The 21,324-nt window shown below is 45.6% G+C and overlaps 1 protein-coding gene across 1 annotated transcript in view; it reads right to left on the bottom strand.

The window, feature by feature from the left end:
* Positions 1-21,324, bottom strand: part of SLC22A16 (solute carrier family 22 member 16) — an 87,868-nt gene that overhangs the window by 9,883 nt on the left and 56,661 nt on the right. The window contains exon 4 of the mRNA XM_068231296.1: positions 1,290-1,417. Within this exon, the coding sequence (XP_068087397.1) occupies positions 1,290-1,417 (128 nt within the window). The remainder of the gene's footprint in view (positions 1-1,289; positions 1,418-21,324) is intronic.

Consider the following 21,324-nt stretch of genomic DNA (forward strand, 5'->3'; position numbering starts at 1 on the left):
TTATAACCAGGGCCATAGCAATTGCCATTGCAGACATGTTGGCTACTCTGGTGCTGTACTGCAGAGTGGTCCAGGTGGTCCTTCCCGTGTTAATTACCCTGAGGCAGGGAACACACTTGCAGGGCCGTTTTCCCCTGCGTTTTCCAGGTTTCCGTCGGGTTTTGCGGTCGCGTCTAACGCGTGCGTTTTTCCGCGTGCGTTTCCACGTTTATGCGTTTGCATGGCATGTACTGCCATGCAACGTGCGGGAAAAAGCAGAAAACTGTGCGTTTAGAAAACGCGGAAAAAAACGCGAACGCAAACGCGCACAAACGCATGCGGCGCAGCGTTTCCTGAGCTAGGCTATTAATTTCAATAGCCTCTAAAATCGTGCGCGTTTTGCCGTTCGCGGCAAAACGCGCAAAAACGCATGTAGTGTGTTCCTTGCCTCAATATCTTAGTGTTTCTTCACCCTGTGACTTTACATCTATGTGTCCATTATATTCTGTATAGACTGCAAATTGAATGTGAGTGCAACCCAACATGCCAGAAGCCAGTAACAATCTGGGACTCATCCAAATCCGTAATTATGTTGGTGAATGAGTATCACAGCATACAATGGTGCAATACTGTGGACCATTGAGAAGGGGCTACACTGGCTGAAGCTAAATACACATGGACCAACTTACAGCCTGATTATCATCTGACTTTAGTCTCTTAGATGATATTGTGTACACGTGCAAACAACTTGATGTGCAACTGATAACAGGTGCTTTGCCCGATCCAACTGTTGGATCTATGCTGGTCTGATATCTTGCAATTGGTGCGTGTGTACAAGTTGTTTGATAGACTTGTCCTTGTTTTGAATGTGTAGTGTGTCATTCTCCTTGTGCATGCAGTATATTAATTGAGTTGGTTGTTTAGCCATCTAGGCGTGTGGACATGTTACAAATCATGTGGTTCGTCAGGTTGTGTGGTTTGTCATGTTGGTTGTGCGGTTGTGTTTGTTGGATGTTTGTATGAGCATTGAGTCCAATATTGTGTCTTGCTTCTGGCATGTTGATAACAGACCATCTGGGATCTGGGCTTTTATCTGGTTGACTGCCTGGGAATATACCTGTTTATATGGACACACACCACATCTGATAGTTTACTGTAAGCTGCCATGACCACTCATATACATGGGGTTGAAGTAGTTAACAGCACTCAAGTATACCGGAGTCTTGGGGCCTCGTCAATTTTTTCTCAGAGGCCCCATGATTTCTAGTTACACAACTATATATACACTGTACAGTAACTGCTATTAGTACCTCCGGTATGAGCATGATCACACCACAGATGACAGCACTGAGTAATAGAAAGGGAGCTAGAGTATTCCTTCTTCCTAGATTGTCCATGCCCAGACAGCACACTATATAAGATGGAATTTCAACAGCACCTTTAAAACATAATACACAGTATTTTGGTTAATGTCAAAATAATTTATTAAGAAAAATTACTACAGAAGCAGGTGCTTTGCTAGTGCATATAAATCAGTTTATTTAAGAAAATATATGCCTTCTCAGCATTACTGTGGGATTTGACATTTGGTTTCCTTGCAGTTGTTTTTTTTTTCATTTAGGGGAATTCTGTGGTTAGATATTGTGTTAATGTTGGGCACCAGGAAGGGTAAATTCAATAAGTGGGAAGATTAAGCTTTGGTGTCCAAAAGGGGAAATCTTAAATATCAGAAAGGAGAATTGTGTTAACGCTCAACTAAGCTTTAGAATGGACAGGGCAAATTCTCAACGCAATCATTTATATTGGTAAAAATTACAGTTTATAATACTTCATTTGGATCTGACATTTTCAAGTTCAAATACTTGAAATACAGCAGTACTTGAATGAAGCTGTGCACCTATCCATGCAGGCTTAAAAGCAGAATTACAGCCTGGCATTACACATAAAAAGCTGTTTCCCATCTGCTTATTGCCCATATAATTACCCTGCTTGACTTTATACCAAAGTAAACAACCCCCTTCTCACAAGGTAGAGAGCACTGGAGAGAGCCATGTGACGTTATGTACAGCACAGACAGAATTTTCAGTTGCAGAAGTCTTGCTTGAAATAAAAATCTGGCAATGGAGCACTTCTCTTACAAAGCTATTACATGGTATATACTTCATTGAGAACTAGATCTGGAGTTGAGTTAAAGCGGATCCGGGATGAAAAACTAACAAGTAACTTGTCTAAATATCTTAACTAAAGTTTAGATTACAGATTAGTTTACACAGCATATCTAGCGGCAAACCGCTTCAACAGTTTATGATTATTTATTCCTGCTATACAATGAGGGCAGCCATGTTCTGTTCGTCACAGGCTGAGGGCTGGAGATGCTATCAGCTTGCCTGTGTGTAAATTCAGTCCCATCTCCTCCTCCCCTCTGCCTCTGAAATCAATGGCTAGTAACCTCCTCCTCCTCGTGCCCAGACTGAGCTCCCATAAGCCTTTGCTACAGTGCCAAGGCACCGTGAAAAGCTGTGGGCGAGGCTTGTTTAGTTTATAGGGAATTAGAGTATTAAAACAAAACAAAAAAGTATTTGGCTTGAGGATTGCCCTATAAACTATATGAAAGGAACACAATTATGCAATGAGTAAAAGTTTACCCTCTTATCCACTTTGAGGTAACAGACAGGGTATTTGGGTCAAGATGTAGAGCGGATAGACTCTATCCGCTCTACATCTTGACACAAATACCCTGTCCGATAGAGGGTTGGCTGCCACAGGAAGTTCTTAGTTGCCACTTTGTGACCTGCTGAGAGGATCAGATTAATGCGTCAACTTGAAAACATTTTAATATGTAAAAGTTCTAGATATTTGACTCCTGGAATGAGATTGGTTCACCTAACATAGGGTCGTGATTATATTAATATTTACCCCTTTAACTTTACAGATATGGAAATCCCAAGTTTGCTCTCTTCTAGAATATGGTACTGGTAGAAGTCAGCTCCAGCTGCCATTTGCTGATATAAGCACAAAATAACATAAAAAGTGTGATATCTCCTTATCCTGGTTGGATGGTCACTTGATAAGGGGATGGGGTGGTGCTGTGGCTTCTTCTGCTCACAGACACAAATGAGAGCTGGGAGTAGCCCTTATCAGTGGGTTTGCCTATTATAATTTACAAATGTCTAGGAGCAGCTTTTTCAGCACTCAGGGTCTGCTCAGCCAGGCAGCATATTTTTATGGAGTGGGAAGGTGATACAACAATTACTGTCCATAAATAGCGATTAGTTTCCCAATGGTCAGGAAAAAAAACCTGTACAAACATGGGATGAATTACAACACAAATCATCCAACTAATGATTATAAGTAGCCTAAGGGGAAAACATATTAAAGATTTGGATTGTGTGGAAAGAGGTTGGAATCTCTTAAACTCTTCTGGGTTTCTATTGCTGACCTGTATCCACCCTTTCCTGTCCTGGTGGGAGGTGGCTACATCTCTCCAGAATGACAATGACAGCAACAACCAACCAGATTTCTTGCTGGATATGAGCTTTAAAGAGACACTAAAGCGGAAAAAAAAATGATTTGTATGTGTAGTACAGCTAAGAAATAAAACATTAGGAGCAGAGACATAAGTCTAATATTGTTTCCAGTACAGGAAGAGTTAAGAAATTCCAGTTGTTATCTATGCAAAAGAGCCATTGAGCTCCACAACTTTCAAAGTCGCAGAGAGCTCTGTCTTCTGCAGCTTGTTATCTCAACTGTCAGTCATTGTATCTTCTTTTTCTCTGCAGAGAAGGGGTTCAAAAGTTCAGTAGGCTGCTCTGTAAAATCATTTAGAATGCTGAGTAGTGTGTAAACTGCATATATTGGAGAATGATGCAATGTTATAAAACAAAACTATATAAATGAAAATAAAAATATGAGAATGTTTTCTTTGCTACTAATGTTAAAATAATTATCCGTACTACACATACAATTCATTATATCATAATTTTTTTTTTCGCTTCAATGTCTCTTTAAAGGGAGTGTTAAGTGAAATGTAATGATCAGTTACTTACCTGGGGCTCCTTCCAGCCAACTAAAGTCCACGTGGTCCCTTGAGTATGTAGTAGTAATTTTCACTTACTGCACAAGTGCAGAATGTTCCCAATGATGGGAATGTAATGAAGGAGGCGAGCGGCATGAGGCAGCACATGCAGCATTCGAAAGGGGGACAACGGAGGAACTGGGCAGAGCGGAATGACAGTGAGGGACCAGGAACACTTCAGGGGGCTTGAAGAAGCCCCAGGTAAGTAACTGGATACATTATATTTCACTTAAAATGTCCTTCAATCCTGTCACCGCATGTTAGCATACAAGCCGAGAGGTTTTTCAACTTTGTTGTTGTCAGTGGACAATTTGTTTATAGTAGCTCTTTCATTAAGGCCCGTACCCACCTCGTGCTTTTTCATATGATAATGACATATGACGCGCAATTTTTTGAGTGACAAGCGGCCGTTTCTGCCATCTTGAGACATGGGTACAAGCACACGATCACCCAAATGTTGTTAAAAGTTGCACAGCGATAAAAACGTCACGGCGGATCGAATCTTTTAGATCCCCAACAACTCCGTTCATCATCGGGGAGACGTCGCTGGATCCATCTTCCTTCAGTCGCGAGGTGAGTACTCAGCTTGAATGTCATGCGCATCACATAAATCAATATAGTCAGTGTCAACATTAACAAATAGTATTCCTGTCAGCAATAAAGTATGTTTGCTGGGCATTTGCTCATAACTGTGTTCCTAAGCACAGAATTAATCATGTATAGAATCTGCATGCAACATACATTGTGCTGTCTGATTAAGGATGGTCAATAAGTTGCTAATAACTCTGAGTTGATGCAAATTCTATACTAAGGTTATGAATACTATATGTACTTGACTTGGAAATGGACCAAATGTAGTTATAGGGATTAATGGGTCACTACATCACTCACCAGTGATGTAGTTGGCATCTTCAGAGATGGGAGATGGACCAAAAGGATGTCCACCTGAACAGATGTGCCTAGTAATTCTACAAATAAGGTATCTGACACATCTAAACAGTAAAAGACAGGGAGTGGGGAGAAGTTTCCTATTTTAATTGTTATGACAGGAAGTAATCCCACTTTAAAAGAAACCTGCCAAGACAGAAACAAGGGAGCTGTCATTGTTTACTCCTTTCTAAAGCTGGATAGTCCACTGCTAACATAATTTTTATTGCTTTTCACCTTTGTGTTCCAGTGGCCAAGAGCAGCAAAACAGCTAAGAGAGGCGCATTTGTAGCTGCAGTTTGCATGGCTGGTGGCCCTTTAAGTGCTGTTGGTTAAGGTTAGGCAGGGGAGGGGAAAGGTTAAGGTTAGGTGGTCACAGTGGTTAAGGTTAGTTGCCTACTGAGAAGGGAGGGTTAAGGTAAGGTGCCCTCCAGGAAAGGGTAAAGGTTAGACACCACTGGGAGTGAGGTAAGGTTATGTACCAGCAGGGGAAGGGGGTTCTGTGCAAGATTAGGAAGTGGTTAGGTCGTAGTCAAATATTGGCAAATATTACCGATATTTCACTATATCAATTAAGTACTAGAATGTTGGTAAATGTACCCATAATCTTCTACCAGCTATTTTATGCGCCCTTTTTAACAATAAATTTATATTGGGAAAACCCACACCCCAATTAGTTTTCGGTGCTTTCAAATGTAAGCCAGAGCAGAGCTAGCATGCAGCCAGTATGTGTCAGAACATTTATATAATGTGTGCTTGTACCTGGTACACTGTATATATAAAATGGTTATGGACAAAAACAGAGGAATTACAAAGGAAATGTAATTAATATATATATTATTTAATGTTACGTTCTACTTATTCCTTCGGCCATTTATTAACTCTTTGATAGCAGATGAACATTTTACAAGTGACGCCAAATTCAAGATTTGAGCTGTTTACGACCCTTTTCACTTGCAGATGAATCAGTATTTAGTATTTATATGCAGCATATGAAAAAATTAGCCTGTGACCTTGTCTGCCAAGGCTGAAGCATGAGACACTGTGTGAAATGCTGTGTGTTTTTAAACGTGGGCCTCAGATACTGATCTGTAATTTGCTGTAACTTCGCCAGGCACAAAGGGAGGGATCTCCCTAAATAGCTGCAAAAGATATGCTGAATCTCACATTTAAGCCTTTCTCCATACACAGTTGTCAGCATACAGCCATCTTCCAGATATGACTCAGCTTCACAGTTTCCTACAGAATGGTTGAGAACTTTGAGATAACCAAAAGAAAAGGAGTTGGCATAGCAAACAGTCAACAGCCAATAAGGTTTCATTTTACTAAAAAATGGAACCAGAGTAATAACCGGTGGACATAGAGAGTTTGTCAATTTGTTGCCATGTTCTTTTCTTCAAGGTTTTTTTTTAATACCACTTAAAATAGTTCTTAAGTCTTCCATGATTATTTGCTATGAATCTACATTGCAGCGCAACTAGAAATCAAAACCTTTTTATATTGCCTGGCAGTCTTGATGATCTTGGCTGCAGTAGTGTCTGAAGCACACACCTGAAAAAGGCATGCAGCTAATCCAGTCAGACTTCAGTTAGAGCATCTGGTCTGCATGCTTGTTCAGGGTCTGGAGCTAAACATTTTAGAGACAGAGGATCAGCAGGACAGCCAGGCAATGTATATTGTTTAAAATAAGATAAATATATCAGTCTCCATATCCTTCTCACTTCAGGTATGCTTTAACAATAGAATGTACATGAAACTTGCAGCATTATACATGCTGGCTTTATACACCATTATATATGCTGGCTCACTGAAAAGAAAACAACAGGTCTTGCACACCTTTTGAAAAGGGGCTTGACCAACCACTCACATTGTCATAAAAAAAAAGAAAGAAAGAAAGATTTATCAGTAGTGTGAGAGAAAATTTCTAGGTTTCTAGAAATCATATAAAACCGTCTTAGACTACTAAATAAGGTGCAAATTCCGTCTAAAACCGTTCTAAAACATGAGGAGATAGGTAGAATTCTCAAAAGTGGGACAGTCTGTGTGAGAGAATGTATGTATTGTGACAGCTTTAAAGGGACACTTAAGCTAGGAATAAAAAATCAGTTTTACTTGCCTGGGGCTTCTACCAGCCCCTTGCACCCATCCTGTGCCCTCGCATTCACTCACGGATCCTACGTTCCCCCACCACCAGCTAGTTTTGTTTTCGCTGACAGGCCCTGACAGGGAGTCGACAGGCTTTCTGCGCATGCGCAGGCCTGTCCACCCGTATCCTTCTTCATGTTCTCGTCCTCAATAGTGTTCTGCACAGGCGTAGGACGCTATTGCAGACAGGAACGCAAAGAAAAATACTGGTAGCCAGTTCTGTCAGCGAAAACGAAACTAGCTGGTGGCGGGGGACCAGAGACTCAGTGAGTGACTGTGAGGGCACGGGACGGCTGCAGGGGGCTGGTAGAAGCCCGAGGTGAGTAAAACAGATTTTTTTATTCCTGGCTTAAGTGTCCGTTTAACAAAGAAAAGGGGGACTCACAGTATTTTTTTATGGTAAAATAGCAGCAATCAGAGCACTTCCTAAGGCAGATATCCACAAGCAGGTAGGTGCCTGGAAAACATGTGTAACAGGTAACCTGGACCTGTAACTCAGCCGGTGCCTTGTCAGGAAATGTCCAGACAAACAAAAAAGACGGCACGCTACTGGCTGCAAAGAATGTTGCTGTATTAGGAGCAAGTGCACACTACATGTTACGGATATTACATCCTTCTTCAGGTGACAAACTTACTAAGGCAGGATGGAGTAAATTATGACAATTAGTAAATCAGTTCTTATACTCCTGCTTTCACAAAACAATGTGGCTCTGCCATCTCACAGTATAGCTGCTGGCCGGGCTCTACAAGGAAACAATGTGGCTGAGGGCTGGTTCACTCTGTGAGCGATTGTGCTCAGTTTGCCAATCCCTAGCAATCAGCAAAGCGCTACAGCAGTGTCACCCTATGAGGGAGTTGTGGTGATATATTGGGGTGCTGATGATGTTAAGGATAATACAGGAACATATTTTTCATTTTTCATTGTGTGTCACATGTGTATGGTTGAAGGAGGCTGCTACCTTGAGTCTGTATTCAGTCCTCTGGAAGTGGGATGTTGCTAATTGGATCTCCTGTAGTACATTTGCATCTGAGGGTGAACAATAGCAGCCAGGTCTGCACCTTTGATCTGCTGTCTCAGATGTGATTGTCTGTGTCTGGGTACAGGTAATTACATAACAACATTGCTTGGAACTCTGTGTACAGGTAAACAGCTACCTGTGGGCCAAAATACAATCTGACTGTAATGATCTGCTCAGCTGCCTGTGCAGGCAGGCAGCTTTTTGACCATTGTTTAGGTTTGCATGCTGCGGGACTCTGGAAAGAAGAGCTCCTGTCAGTTTTGCAGCTTGTGCTTGCTGAGGAATTTGCATACATTGTCATGCAAATTGCCTGGCCACATTCATTGGAGGCGTGTACTATAAGTACTATGTGTTTCCCACAATGCTTGGCTGATCATAAGGATTTAGTCCTGTGTAACACTCCTGCCGGGAGTGTCAGCCTTACTCTCTGTTTGAAGATCATCTTAGAGTAATTCCTGGAAATCTGCACTAGGCAGGTTTCCTTAGTGCAGTTAGGATTGCTTATCTGTTTGTTTGTTCTGTTGCTATTGTCCTGTCCCAGCGGTGGTCGACAGGAAATGGTTCTGATCTCTGTTCTTGGAGTATAGCTGGTGCAGCGGTTGCTACCAGCTATCTCTTCTGATCTGTCTCACTTGGATCGCGCTGGCATCTTGCGCTAGCGCTGTGGATCCTTCTGTTCTGTCTCACTTGGATCGTGCTGGCATCTTGCGCTAGCGCTGTGGATCCTTCTGTTCTGTCTCCTTGGATCGCGGTAGCCACTTTCCGCTAGTGCTGTGGATCCTTCTGTTCTGCTACTCTGTACCTGGATCGCGCTAGCCACTTTTCACGCTAGTGCTGCGGATCCTTCTGTTCTGCTACTCTGTACCTAGATCGCACTCGCCTCGCGCTAGTGCTGTGGAACCTGTCTGTTCTGTCTCCTTGGATCGCGCTAGCCACTTTCCGCTAGTGCTGTGGATCCTTCTGTTCTGCTACTCTGTACCTGGATCGCGCTAGCCACTTTCGCTAGTGCTGTGGATCCTATCTCTCGCTTGTCCCTGTTTTCGTGTGTCTGTCTTGTCTGCTACGAACACTTGCTGGAGGCTCGGTGAGGTAACCGTTAAGCAAGCGTTTGCATCCTCTGTTTCATGTTTGTCTGTCGATGGTTAGTTAGGCGTGCTTGTCTCTATTGTGCTTATCATGTGGAGACCGCGCATAACCGCGTGCACTGTTGTGAATGAGTGCGGTGTTCGCGGTTAGCTAGCGTTTGTTATTTTCCGCATCTCCTCATTGTATGATTTGCTGTGCCTTTGCTATCCTCGCATTCTGTTCTGATCTGCCTTGTGTCACTTCTGGCAATCGCCTTTCTTGCGGTTGCGTTTCTGTTTCGTATCTGCTGTTGTGTGTGCACTGTCGCGGGGTGGCGACTAGGTTGGCGCACACACATACAACCTGTCCCTTTGCTCGTTCTCATTCGCAATCGCCTCTCTTGCGATTGCGTTCTGCGCTTCGTACAATTCCTGTCTGGCATTTGTGGAGGTACAGAGTATTGGTTCCTCTGCACTCCCCAGCGCCATCTGCCGACTGGAATTTCCCTCTACGGGTGCGTAGCACCTTTTGCTGGGTGCCTGCAATTATATGCTTGTGGAGGATTTCCGCCGTATCAGCGCACGCGTTGTGCGCTGATCACGGAGAAAGTTCCACAATCATTACAGTATGATCAGCCCAACCCAAAACCCCAGTGTAGATGGAATTTCTGATTTGTACGATTTTGTCGAGTTTGGGTCCTGTGTCTTTAAGAGCTTTAAAAGGCTAAATTCAGAGACCAAGGCGGAATTTCTTTCTGAATGTGTGAGGTTTTGCCTGAATCCCACCTTTCAGATTTCTGATCCGTCCACGTCGGCTCTTCTGTTTGCCTATGTGCTCTTAAAAGACGATTTGTTCACCTGGGCATATGATGTGCTAAAAACCAATTCTTGGAATAATCATCTGTATCAGTTTCTTGCAGTGATATTCTCTCACTGGTTTAAACTGCCTGGCTTACCACCTGCTCTGATTGAGTGTGTAGCTACTGATAGGTCAGCTGCTTTCCCTTTCATGCAAAACTTTTCAGTATGACAATCAGTTCAATGTGTTTGTTGCCACTTCAGGTTTTAAACAGCAGACATGCAAAGTGGCTAAAAAGAGAAAAACTAAAAAACGCAAGCATCAGAATAAAACACTCCCTATTGATGTTTATAATGATGTTGTTCCGTCTCCGGCTTTTTTGCCCCAATCCAAAGCTTATGTGGATCCTGCTATAGGTAGGATCGCACACTATATTAAAGCAGTTAAAAAAATCTGTTCTTGTTCCTGAACTCCACCCATATGGAGATTATCTGGATACTGGCCTGTTTGAACCCCCATTTGCTTCCTGGGATGTTGGGGCCTTGCTGGAGGAACTCGATTTTGATTGGAAAGCCTTTTGTGATTTTTACATCACAAAAAGCAAGGATGTCTTGAATGATTGTCTCGATTCTATGTACCTTTTGATTGATTCCGATGAATGTGACGAGGGTGATGTGGATCTGGTGATTTATGTGTGGCAGACGATTTTGGATGAGTTGCACACACACCAACCAAGTGATTCTAATAAAGAGACATCGTTGTCGGATGATTGTTCCTGCCTTTCGGGGGTAAAGCATGAGAGTCTTGACTTTGTGCAATCTGAAATGAATGAGTGTGCCGCTGTGGTTGATTCCTGTGCGAATCCTGAAGGATTCTCTCCTGACAGTGTGCAGTTTGAATCTGTGCGATCTGATGCCTGTTTCCCGGATGTTCCTGCAGATTGTGATCGGCATGAGTCTGCCGGTTTCCTCAAGGATGTGTGGGATCCTTTGTCATTTAGAAACAGATCTTTGAGATCTTCTGTCTGTGACCCTGCTATGGGGAAAATTTCTCGACTATGCAGCGTCAAAAGTAAAATTAATATGCCTAATAAAGTTTATCCTGTTGATGTCACTATTTCTTCTGCAAATGAGTCTCTGTCTCACCCTGTTCACACCTGTAAGGACCCGTTGCCTGATGACAGTTGCTCCAGTGTTTCGGTCCTAGATGCCTTGCAGTCTGCTCCGCAGATCGCGGAGGTTTGCGCTATGAAAGCATCAGTTTCACAACCTAAAGTGAATTTTGATTCGCAGGTTTTGCGTTCTGATTCCTCGGATTCGACATTGTTAGCCGAATCTAAGAGTGAGACAGCGCTTCGGTTTTGCGAATCTGATGCTGAACCTTCTTTGCCTTCTTCAGAGACGCTTTCTCTGAACCTGCCCTGTACCATGAATGAAAACATGTTTTCCTTTCACACTGACGTTTGTGAGCCCCTTTCTTGCTCTGAGGGAAGTGCTGATTCTGCACCCTGTACTCTGGATGAGTCAATGTGGCCGTGCTTAGAATCCCCTGCAGTGTCCCTAGAGGCTCGTCTAGGTATTGCCACTATACTCACCTGTTTTTCTGCAGTTTTGGAGTTACAAGCTAGTTTGACTGCCACACAGAATTCTGGGTACAGTGAGAATGAAGTTAGGGAGTCAGTGTGTGTTCCAGTAAATATTCCTGTACATCCCGCTAATTATGATGAAGTTCAGTCTCAGGTTATGGTGGAACCATTCCTGGGACATCTGCCCTGTTCACAAAATAAAGTTCCAGTTTTGCCCTGTAACATGGATAGTTCAGAATCCTTCTTAGAAAACCTGAAAAATGATGTTCCTGAGGTCTTGTTTGATGTTCTAGAGGTCTCTGAGTTCCTCCCAAAGGGTGCAGAACTTGTAGGAGATGTCTCCTGCCCCCCAAGTCCTTCTGAGGTGTTGCCCTCTTCCGTGGGCATTGTTGCCTTGCTGGCTACCTTTTCAGCTTTTCTAAATCCCTTCCTCTATTTGAGAGTAGTGGGAATATTTAGTTGCGAAGTATATGTATGTTAGGCGCGCATGTGCTGTCTGCTCGCATCGCCCAGTTACAGCCTCTTACCGTCCTCCACTATTTACCATCTGCGCGTGTGAGTATCACACGCCGGAGCTGTTTACATTTGTTCCCAGCTCCGCCCCATAGTGCTGGATTGGTGGTGGCCTCCCTGGGTTGGATGACGCACACGCTTGCCTGTTGTGAATGGCTGCGTGTGTGTATTTAGGCAGGGCACGGATGTGACGCCTACCACGCCTCCCTTTGAGAAAGCCGGAAGTCCCGGCGAAACATGTCAGGGCACCTGGCGTGTCACGGACCTCGCACACGATGCTAGCCAGACCTGTCCTCTGCTGCTCTCTGCCTCTGCCCCCCACTGGCTGCTGGGGTTTGTTGTCCGCCGCTGGCAATCTTTGGTAACCTCCAGTCCTGCCTTGCACCAGCTACTGCAGAAAGTCATTTTGTTTGCGGGGGTTTGTTGCATGCTGCTGACTCTCCTTGGCAATCCCTGGTCCTGTTACACATTTGCTGTTGCGGAAACGGACACACTGAGGAATCTATCATATGACAAGCCGACTCCTGGAACTCTAGTGTCTCTCCCCTAGCCGTGAGCTCCGGCAGTGGGTTGAGAGACCAGGAATCCAAGCCTCTTCGTGTCACCATCTGCTGCTTGGAGTGGGTACAGTATACAAGTCCATTCCTTTCTGTTTCTGTTGCAGTACGAACTGTCGCTTATATGGCATGGGTGCATTATCTGCTGTAACTACTTGCATGAGCTCTTTTCACTAACCCGAAGGTAGGCCCTGGCTCCTGGGTCATATACTTTTCCTGCATATATACCTTCTAACAGCTTGCTACCAAACCGCTTTCTTCTGCAGCTTACACTATTGCTGGGATTGAATTTGACATTTATTTTTTTGTCATACTGGACTGGCCACAATTGAAATTTCCTTTTTTTTTTGGGGATCCCTGACCACAATAGGTGGTCACAGCTAGGAATGGGTATATGAGGATACATGAGTTGTGGTGGTGCTGAGTGTCTGGCTGCATTTTGTGTGCGATACCTTTTTAATGTTTTTTGCACAAGTAATTAATTAAAGTATTTTTGTATTTTTACAACTAACCAGTTTGTCTGAGTTTATTGCATATGCCGCCCAATCCCCCATTTTCCTTGACTTTTACGTTACTGTTTCTGTGGGCGGCAGTGCAATATAGTGATTGACTTATTTGTTGGTGATCGCGCACACCCATCAAGGAAAAATACCGTTTTTGAACAGGTTAATTGGAGCTTATAGCTCTGGGTGTGCGCGGTATACGCCAATCTTTTGAGCCATTCTTTTTGTGTGCGGTGATGCTGCGGTGGGAGGACCTGGTCTCACAGGTTGAGAGCGATTGCTCGCAGACGCAGGGCGCCAGGGATTCACACCAATTGATTAATGGGGCCTTCCGTAGGTTGACAAGACTATATGAGAAAAAGTCCCGCCTTTGGTGGAACATTAAGTATAATAAGATATATTTGGAGGATAAACTGAACCCTATGTGGCTTACATTTCAAACATTTCCCCATAGGAAGAATATCCCGGAAGATTTTAAAAAGAGGTGGGAGACCAATTTTGAAGGTTGTGCCAGGGTTTGTTTAACCCTGATGAACGAATTGGACGAAATAGATCTGGCTAATACTGAGGCGGAGATTGTTAAAACTACTCTGTCAATACAAACTTCAGAGACCGACCCACTATATAAGAAACGCAATCAAGAACTTGAATCTCATATTAGAAAATTCAATAAAGACCTGGTCATTCAACGTGATCAAAAATTGCTACGTGATCGCGTGGCATACAGAACAAGTTCCGCCTATCGGTGGGGCTATCGTCCTCCCAGGCCAATTAAACCTAAGGGTGGTAAACCAGTTCCTATACAAACCCCATCTGAGGCTGAGATTGTGGTTGAATCTGACTCCTCAGTGGTCAGTGGTAGTTCAGGAATAATTAGTGACCCCGGGGTCCCCCCCAAGGGAGCGAAACGATACGACACAAGGTCTAATCAGAAGAATAAAGGGAAAGAGAATCTGAACAAAACCCTTAGGGGTGCTGCCAAGGGTGCAGCATGTGGTGGTGCCTCGGACTCCGCCCCGGGAGAGGAGGATGGCGATGGTCCATCCTTGGGATCCTCGCCCTCACCTTTTTTGGGGTGAATGGGCTGACGGAGGGGGGCGGTTTCGATGAGACGAAATCCACACCTGATTTGCAGGTAATCAATTTGACTGGTGAGGCTCTGTCTGCACCTATACATGCATTGTTAGCAAGGGGCCTGGGATTCTGTCCGACACATAATTTTGATGTGTTTGAAGTAATAACCGATACACATATTTTTGGACGGAAGATCCTCATGAAATTGTTGAACGAGGGTGCCCCCCGGGGGGATATTCCACCGTCATCACAGATTCTGTTGTCGGATCAGGATAAACAGGCCTTAGCCGATCTGGTGGATCTCCAAGAGGGGTTCAGTTATGATCGGACTAGTATTGATGTGGATGTGCTACCAGATGCCTTACCAGTACAATATCAACCATCTTTACATGAATTGGAATTGAGAAATCGATCTCGTCGTTTCCCGCCCCTCTCGGTCAGCCCCAGTCTGAGGACATTCATCTCAGTTGTAGAGAGGGACATTATGCGCCTCTCTGGAAGGACCTCGGACATCCGGAATTTACCGGTGGAGGAGCTGGACGCACTGGAGGAGCTGAGGTCGCAGACTAGGTGGGAGATCAAGCCCTCTGATAAGGGGGGCAATGTTGTCGTCATGGGGGTGCTGGCCTACAGGGATATGTGTTTGGAGATTTTGCATAACCAAGAATGCTATGTGCGTGTATCCGCGTCCAGGGTCACCAGGTGCCAGAAGCAGCTCTTCACCATTATTGACGATGCACTGCGACGCAGTATTATTGGGGAAGATGTTAGTCAATTTCTGAAGGTGTTATATCCCATTACACCTACATTTTACGCATTGCCAAAGATTCATAAACGCAAGGATCGCCCTCCTGGGCGACCTATCGTTTCAGGCCGTGGGTCCCTGACTGAGAGGGCGAGCGTGTACATTGATAGGCATCTTCAGCCTCATGTGCAGGCTCTTCCCTCTTATGTCAGGGACACAATGCACCTTTTGAAGGTGCTGGAGGGCACTCAGGTTCCTCCTGGGGCTATCCTGGTGGCCCTCGACGTGGAGGCGCTATATTCTAGCATTCCTCACGATCTAGGAGTGGCAGCGGTGGGTACCTTTCTAGGTGAGCTCGATATACGACAGACAGCCCATAACATCTTTCTATTGGATTTGCTAAGATTTTTATTGTTGAACAATATTTTCGTCTTCGACGGGACACACTACCTCCAGGTGCAGGGTGCGGCGATGGGCACAACTTGTGCTCCGTCGTACGCAAACCTGTATCTGGGGGAGTGGGAACGTACAATTTTTGCGGATGATGGACTCTCGATGTACCTGTGCCACATACTTGTGTGGCACAGGTACATCGATGACATCTTGATCGTCTGGACGGGCTCGGTGGACGAATTACGGTCTTTTGTAGATGTTATTAATCATAACACACGTAATTTACGTTTTACGTTAGTGTACGATTGGGAAAAAATTCCATTTTTGGATACCATGATTATGGTTGATGAGCAGGGCCATCTGTCTAAAGCGCTCTATAGGAAGGCTACGTCCACAAATGCCCTCCTTCGAGCGGATAGTTTTCACCCCGAACATACAATTCGGGGTATCCCTGTGGGCCAGTACCTCCGTGTGAGACGCAATTGCTCACAAATTTCTACATTTGAAACAGAGGCGGCAGACCTACGCTCCCGTTTTAGGGACCGTGGTTACCCAGATAATCTTTTGAGGAGAGCCTATCAAAGGGCAAGTACTGCTGATCGCACTGCCCTCATTCTGAGGAATAGGTCCCGGAGGGATGGCGACAAGGATGTGCGGTTCTGTACCAAATATTCTGTCCAACATAAGGAGATTGCACGCATTTTTGCGCGGCACTGGTATATCCTGACAAACGATCCCAAAATTAATGCAATGGTTGCATCCGAACCAAAGATTGCTTTCAAAAGGGCGCCATCCCTCCGGGACCTCATAGTCCATAGTCATTTTCACGGCAGTGTGCCCACACGGACACACTGCAGCGTTACCGGTACATACGGGTGTGGTGGCTGTGGTGTCTGCAGATTCCTATCCGTGGGGAGGGAGGTTCTGCTCCCCAACGGACATCGCTGGAAACTGCAGCATTATGTCAACTGTAACACTATACTTGTAGTATACCTCCTTTATTGCCAGTGTGGAGCTTTCTACATTGGCAAGACTGGTCGGGATTTAAAAAGTAGGATTGGTGAGCATCTTGCCAACATTAGGAGCACCACGTCCACTACACCTGTGGCAAGGCATTTTAAGTCGGTTCATGATGGTGACTGTCGTGGCCTGCGAGTGGTTGGCCTCGATCGCATACATACAACAATTAGGGGGGGCAATTACGATCGGCTGCTCCTCCAGAAAGAATCCCGATGGATTTTTGAGTTGAGGGCTACAGACCCACCGGGTCTGAATGACTCGGTGGGTTATGCGGCATTCTTGCCAATTTGACATATACCTACGATTGGGCTTGTTTCTCCCTCTTTTCCTTTGGTCTGCGCCCTGGCTCCTCTGGTGATTTTCGTCCCCTTCCTCCTGTATGTGTGTGGTCTTCTCTGGTTTGCCCTGTGTCTGTTGACGTTTGGCTCCGATTGCTGTTGGGGCTTTGGTCCTCCCTCTGCGGCACCCCTGCACACAGCATGTTTGCTATTGAATTATTGATTTTTGTTTGCTAGTTCAGCATTTATATTGGGGTTACCCGACCTGAGATTCAGGCTGTTTTTCATGATACCCCTAGTTATATCTAATAAAAGGGTTTGTTCATGCTGGCTCTAATTTGACAAATTCTAGATATATATATTATTGTCTTATATAATTTTTGTATTAATTTTTCTACTTTTCTAAATCCCTTCCTCTATTTGAGAGTAGTGGGAATATTTAGTTGCGAAGTATATGTATGTTAGGCGCGCATGTGCTGTCTGCTCGCATCGCCCAGTTACAGCCTCTTACCGTCCTCCACTATTTACCATCTGCGCGTGTGAGTATCACACGCCGGAGCTGTTTACATTTGTTCCCAGCTCCGCCCCATAGTGCTGGATTGGTGGTGGCCTCCCTGGGTTGGATGACGCACACGCTTGCCTGTTGTGAATGGCTGCGTGTGTGTATTTAGGCAGGGCACGGATGTGACGCCTACCACGCCTCCCTTTGAGAAAGCCGGAAGTCCCGGCGAAACATGTCAGGGCACCTGGCGTGTCACGGACCTCGCACACGATGCTAGCCAGACCTGTCCTCTGCTGCTCTCTGCCTCTGCCCCCCACTGGCTGCTGGGGTTTGTTGTCCGCCGCTGGCAATCTTTGGTAACCTCCAGTCCTGCCTTGCACCAGCTACTGCAGAAAGTCATTTTGTTTGCGGGGGTTTGTTGCATGCTGCTGACTCTCCTTGGCAATCCCTGGTCCTGTTACACATTTGCTGTTGCGGAAACGGACACACTGAGGAATCTATCATATGACAAGCCGACTCCTGGAACTCTAGTGTCTCTCCCCTAGCCGTGAGCTCCGGCAGTGGGTTGAGAGACCAGGAATCCAAGCCTCTTCGTGTCACCATCTGCTGCTTGGAGTGGGTACAGTATACAAGTCCATTCCTTTCTGTTTCTGTTGCAGTACGAACTGTCGCTTATATGGCATGGGTGCATTATCTGCTGTAACTACTTGCATGAGCTCTTTTCACTAACCCGAAGGTAGGCCCTGGCTCCTGGGTCATATACTTTTCCTGCATATATACCTTCTAACAGCTTGCTACCAAACCGCTTTCTTCTGCAGCTTACACTATTGCTGGGATTGAATTTGACATTTATTTTTTTGTCATACTGGACTGGCCACAATTGAAATTTCCTTTTTTTTGGGGGATCCCTGACCACAATAGGTGGTCACAGCTAGGAATGGGTATATGAGGATACATGAGTTGTGGTGGTGCTGAGTGTCTGGCTGCATTTTGTGTGCGATACCTTTTTAATGTTTTTTGCACAAGTAATTAATTAAAGTATTTTTGTATTTTTACAACTAACCAGTTTGTCTGAGTTTATTGCATATGCCGCCCAATCCCCCATTTTCCTTGACTTTTACGTTACCTTTTCAGCTCTGGTGGAGCTTCAGTCATGGGTAGTCAATGATGAATTTCTGTCAGATACCATTACAGTCATTGAGATCTCTAAGCCTGAGACCGAGTCTTCTTTTGAAATACCAGTACCTGTGACCTCTACTCGTGATGATTTTCTGCCCGGTCCTGGTTTTGGTCTGGTCGTGCCGGACTCTGAGGTTGGCAGTTCCCCAACGTGTCCTGAGGTTTCTCCTGTGCTGGTGTACCCCAGTGTGCTCTGTGACCCAGAAAGCCCAAGTGTGCCTCGGTTACCAGCGTATTAAGATGCTTCCTCGGTGGAGACATGTTCTGATTTAGCCTGCCTGCTTGCATGCCCAGAAGTGGTCCCTGAAAGTCCTGATCTTGATGGGTGTCCTGCTAATTCCAAATCTGGAACTGTCATAGGTTCCATGGGGGTGCTTGGTAGCTCTCCATGTGGGCCTGGTGAGCGTTCTGGCTTCTTGGAATCTCTGCGGAGCTTCAAGGCGTTCTGGGAGATTCCGAGAGAAGTTTTGCTTGGTACCCTGAATACGATCAACAGCGACTTTTGTTTTGAAAGAGACACTTCGAACAGGTTTTGTGGCAGATTTGGTATTTACGGACGCTCCTTGGAAGGTGGTGGGTATTGTCTGGAGGGTGTCGATGGCTTCTTCTCTGGTATCCACAGTCCTGATGGGTGTTACGCTGAGACTTGTAGTGCTGATGGGCATGTTTCGGTGGCTTCTGTTTCCGATGAGGTCGGTTTCGGGTGGACTGACTCTGGAATTGGACCTTGTCGGGCGGTCCCAAGTCTTCTGTTAAAGTGGTTTGGAGATATCAGTTTTGAGGGTGGTCTGGAATTCGACCCTGGAGGGGGGGGGGTACTGTAATGATCTGCTCAGCTGCCTGTGCAGGCAGGCAGCTTTTTGACCATTGTTTAGGTTTGCATGCTGCAGGACTCTGGAAAGAAGAGCTCCTGTCAGTTTTGCAGCTTGTGCTTGCTGAGGAATTTGCATACGTTGTCATGCAAATTGCCTGGCCACATTCATTGGAGGCGTGTACTATAAGTACTATGTGTTTCCCACAATGCTTGGCTGATCATAAGGATTTAGTCCTGTGTAACACTCCTGCCGGGAGTGTCAGCCTTACTCTCTGTTTGAAGATCAGCTTAGAGTAATTCCTGGAAAACTGCACTAGGCAGGTTTCCTTAGTGCAGTTAGGATTGCTTATCTGTTTGTTTTTTCTGTTGCTATTGTCCTGTCCCAGCGGTGGTCGACAGGAAATGGTTCTGACCTCTGTTCTTGGAGTATAGCTGGTGCAGCGGTTGCTACCAGCTATCTCTTCTGATCTGCCTCACTTGGATCACGCTGGCATCTTGCGCTAGCGCTGTGGATCCTTCTGTTCTGTCTCACTTGAATCGCGCTGGCATCTTGCGCTAGCGCTGTGGATCCTTCTGTTCTGTCTCCTTGGATCGCGGTAGCCACTTTCCGCTAGTGCTGTGGATCCTTCTGTTCTGCTACTCTGTACCTGGATCGCGCTAGCCACTTTTCACGCTAGTGCTGTGGATCCTTCTGTTCTGCTACTCTGTACCTAGATCGCACTCGCTTCGCGCTAGTGCTGTGGAACCTGTCTGTTCTGTCTCCTTGGATCGCGCTAGCCACTTTCCGCTAGTGCTGTGGATCCTTCTGTTCTGCTACTCTGTACCTGGATCGCGCTAGCCACTTTCGCTAGTGCTGTGGATCCTATCTCTCGCTTGTCCCTGTTTTCGTGTGTCTGTCTTGTCTGCTACGAACACTTGCTGGAGGCTCGGTGAGGTAACTGTTAAGCAAGCGTTCGCATCCTCTGTTTCATGTTTGTCTGTCGATGGTTAGTTAGGCGTGCTTGTCTCTATTGTGCTTATCATGTGGAGACCGCGCATAACCGCGTGCACTGTTGTGAATGAGTGCGGTGTTCGCGGTTAGCTAGCGTTTGTTATTTTCCGCATCTCCTCATTGTATGATTTGCTGTGCCTTTGCTATCCTCGCATTCTGTTCTGATCTGCCTTGTGTCACTTCTGGCAATCGCCTTTCTTGCGGTTGCGTTTCTGTTTCGTATCTGCTGTTGTGTGTGCACTGTCGCGGGGTGGCGACTAGGTTGGCGCACACACATACAACCTGTCCCTTTGCTCGTTCTCATTCGCAATCGCCTCTCTTGCGATTGCGTTCTGCGCTTCGTACAATTCCTGTCTGGCATTTGTGGAGGTACAGAGGATTGGTTCCTCTGCACTCCCCAGCGCCATCTGCCGACAGGAATTTCCCTCTATGGGTGCGTAGCACCTTTTGCTGGGTGCCTGCAATTATACGCATGTGGAGGATTTCCGCCGTATCAGCGCACGCGTTGTGCGCTGATCACGGAGAAAGTTCCACAATCGTTACACTGACTAATTGAGTCTGCCAAGTTCAAAGTGGACAGGAAAAGCCTTGGAATTTACATATGACAGGAGAAAACCTCACTTCACAATCTTTTGATGTATGGACTAGACTATAGTTTTACCTGTGGAAATTGGGTTTATGGAAGTGATCTGAAATCTCTGAATAGATCCAACACTAACACAGGAACGCTTTGAAGTTGCATACGTTAAACAGGAAATTGGATTATTTCCGCTTCCCACTTCCGCGCTCGACAGCAGAGTGGGAAATCTCGGAGTGGGTAACAGTATCATTCGGAACGACTGTTAGTGGTTTTGCTTCACTACAGTGTAAGATTGCAACTGTGTGTGTGTGTGCGTGGCGTTCCCATATTCGGCCTAAAGCGCAAAGGTGACCCGAATACAAAAACGCGGATTGTGTGCTGCGCACTCGACAGCCGGGTGGACGTGTCTAGCAACAGCTAGTGGTGGCAGTGAGAAGTGTTTGAGGGGTCACAGCCTTGTGGTAGCTCGACTAAGGCTGCTTCTCCTCTCGATCTGGTCAAACCCACAGTCGGGAACCGTATACGCAGGCGTGCCGCGGGCCGGTTCCCTGACAGGAGTTTTCACTGCAGTGTTTTGATTTT

This window comes from Hyperolius riggenbachi, chromosome 4 (genome assembly GCF_040937935.1).
Source record: "Hyperolius riggenbachi isolate aHypRig1 chromosome 4, aHypRig1.pri, whole genome shotgun sequence".
In the NCBI taxonomy this organism is placed as follows: Eukaryota; Metazoa; Chordata; class Amphibia; order Anura; family Hyperoliidae; genus Hyperolius; species Hyperolius riggenbachi.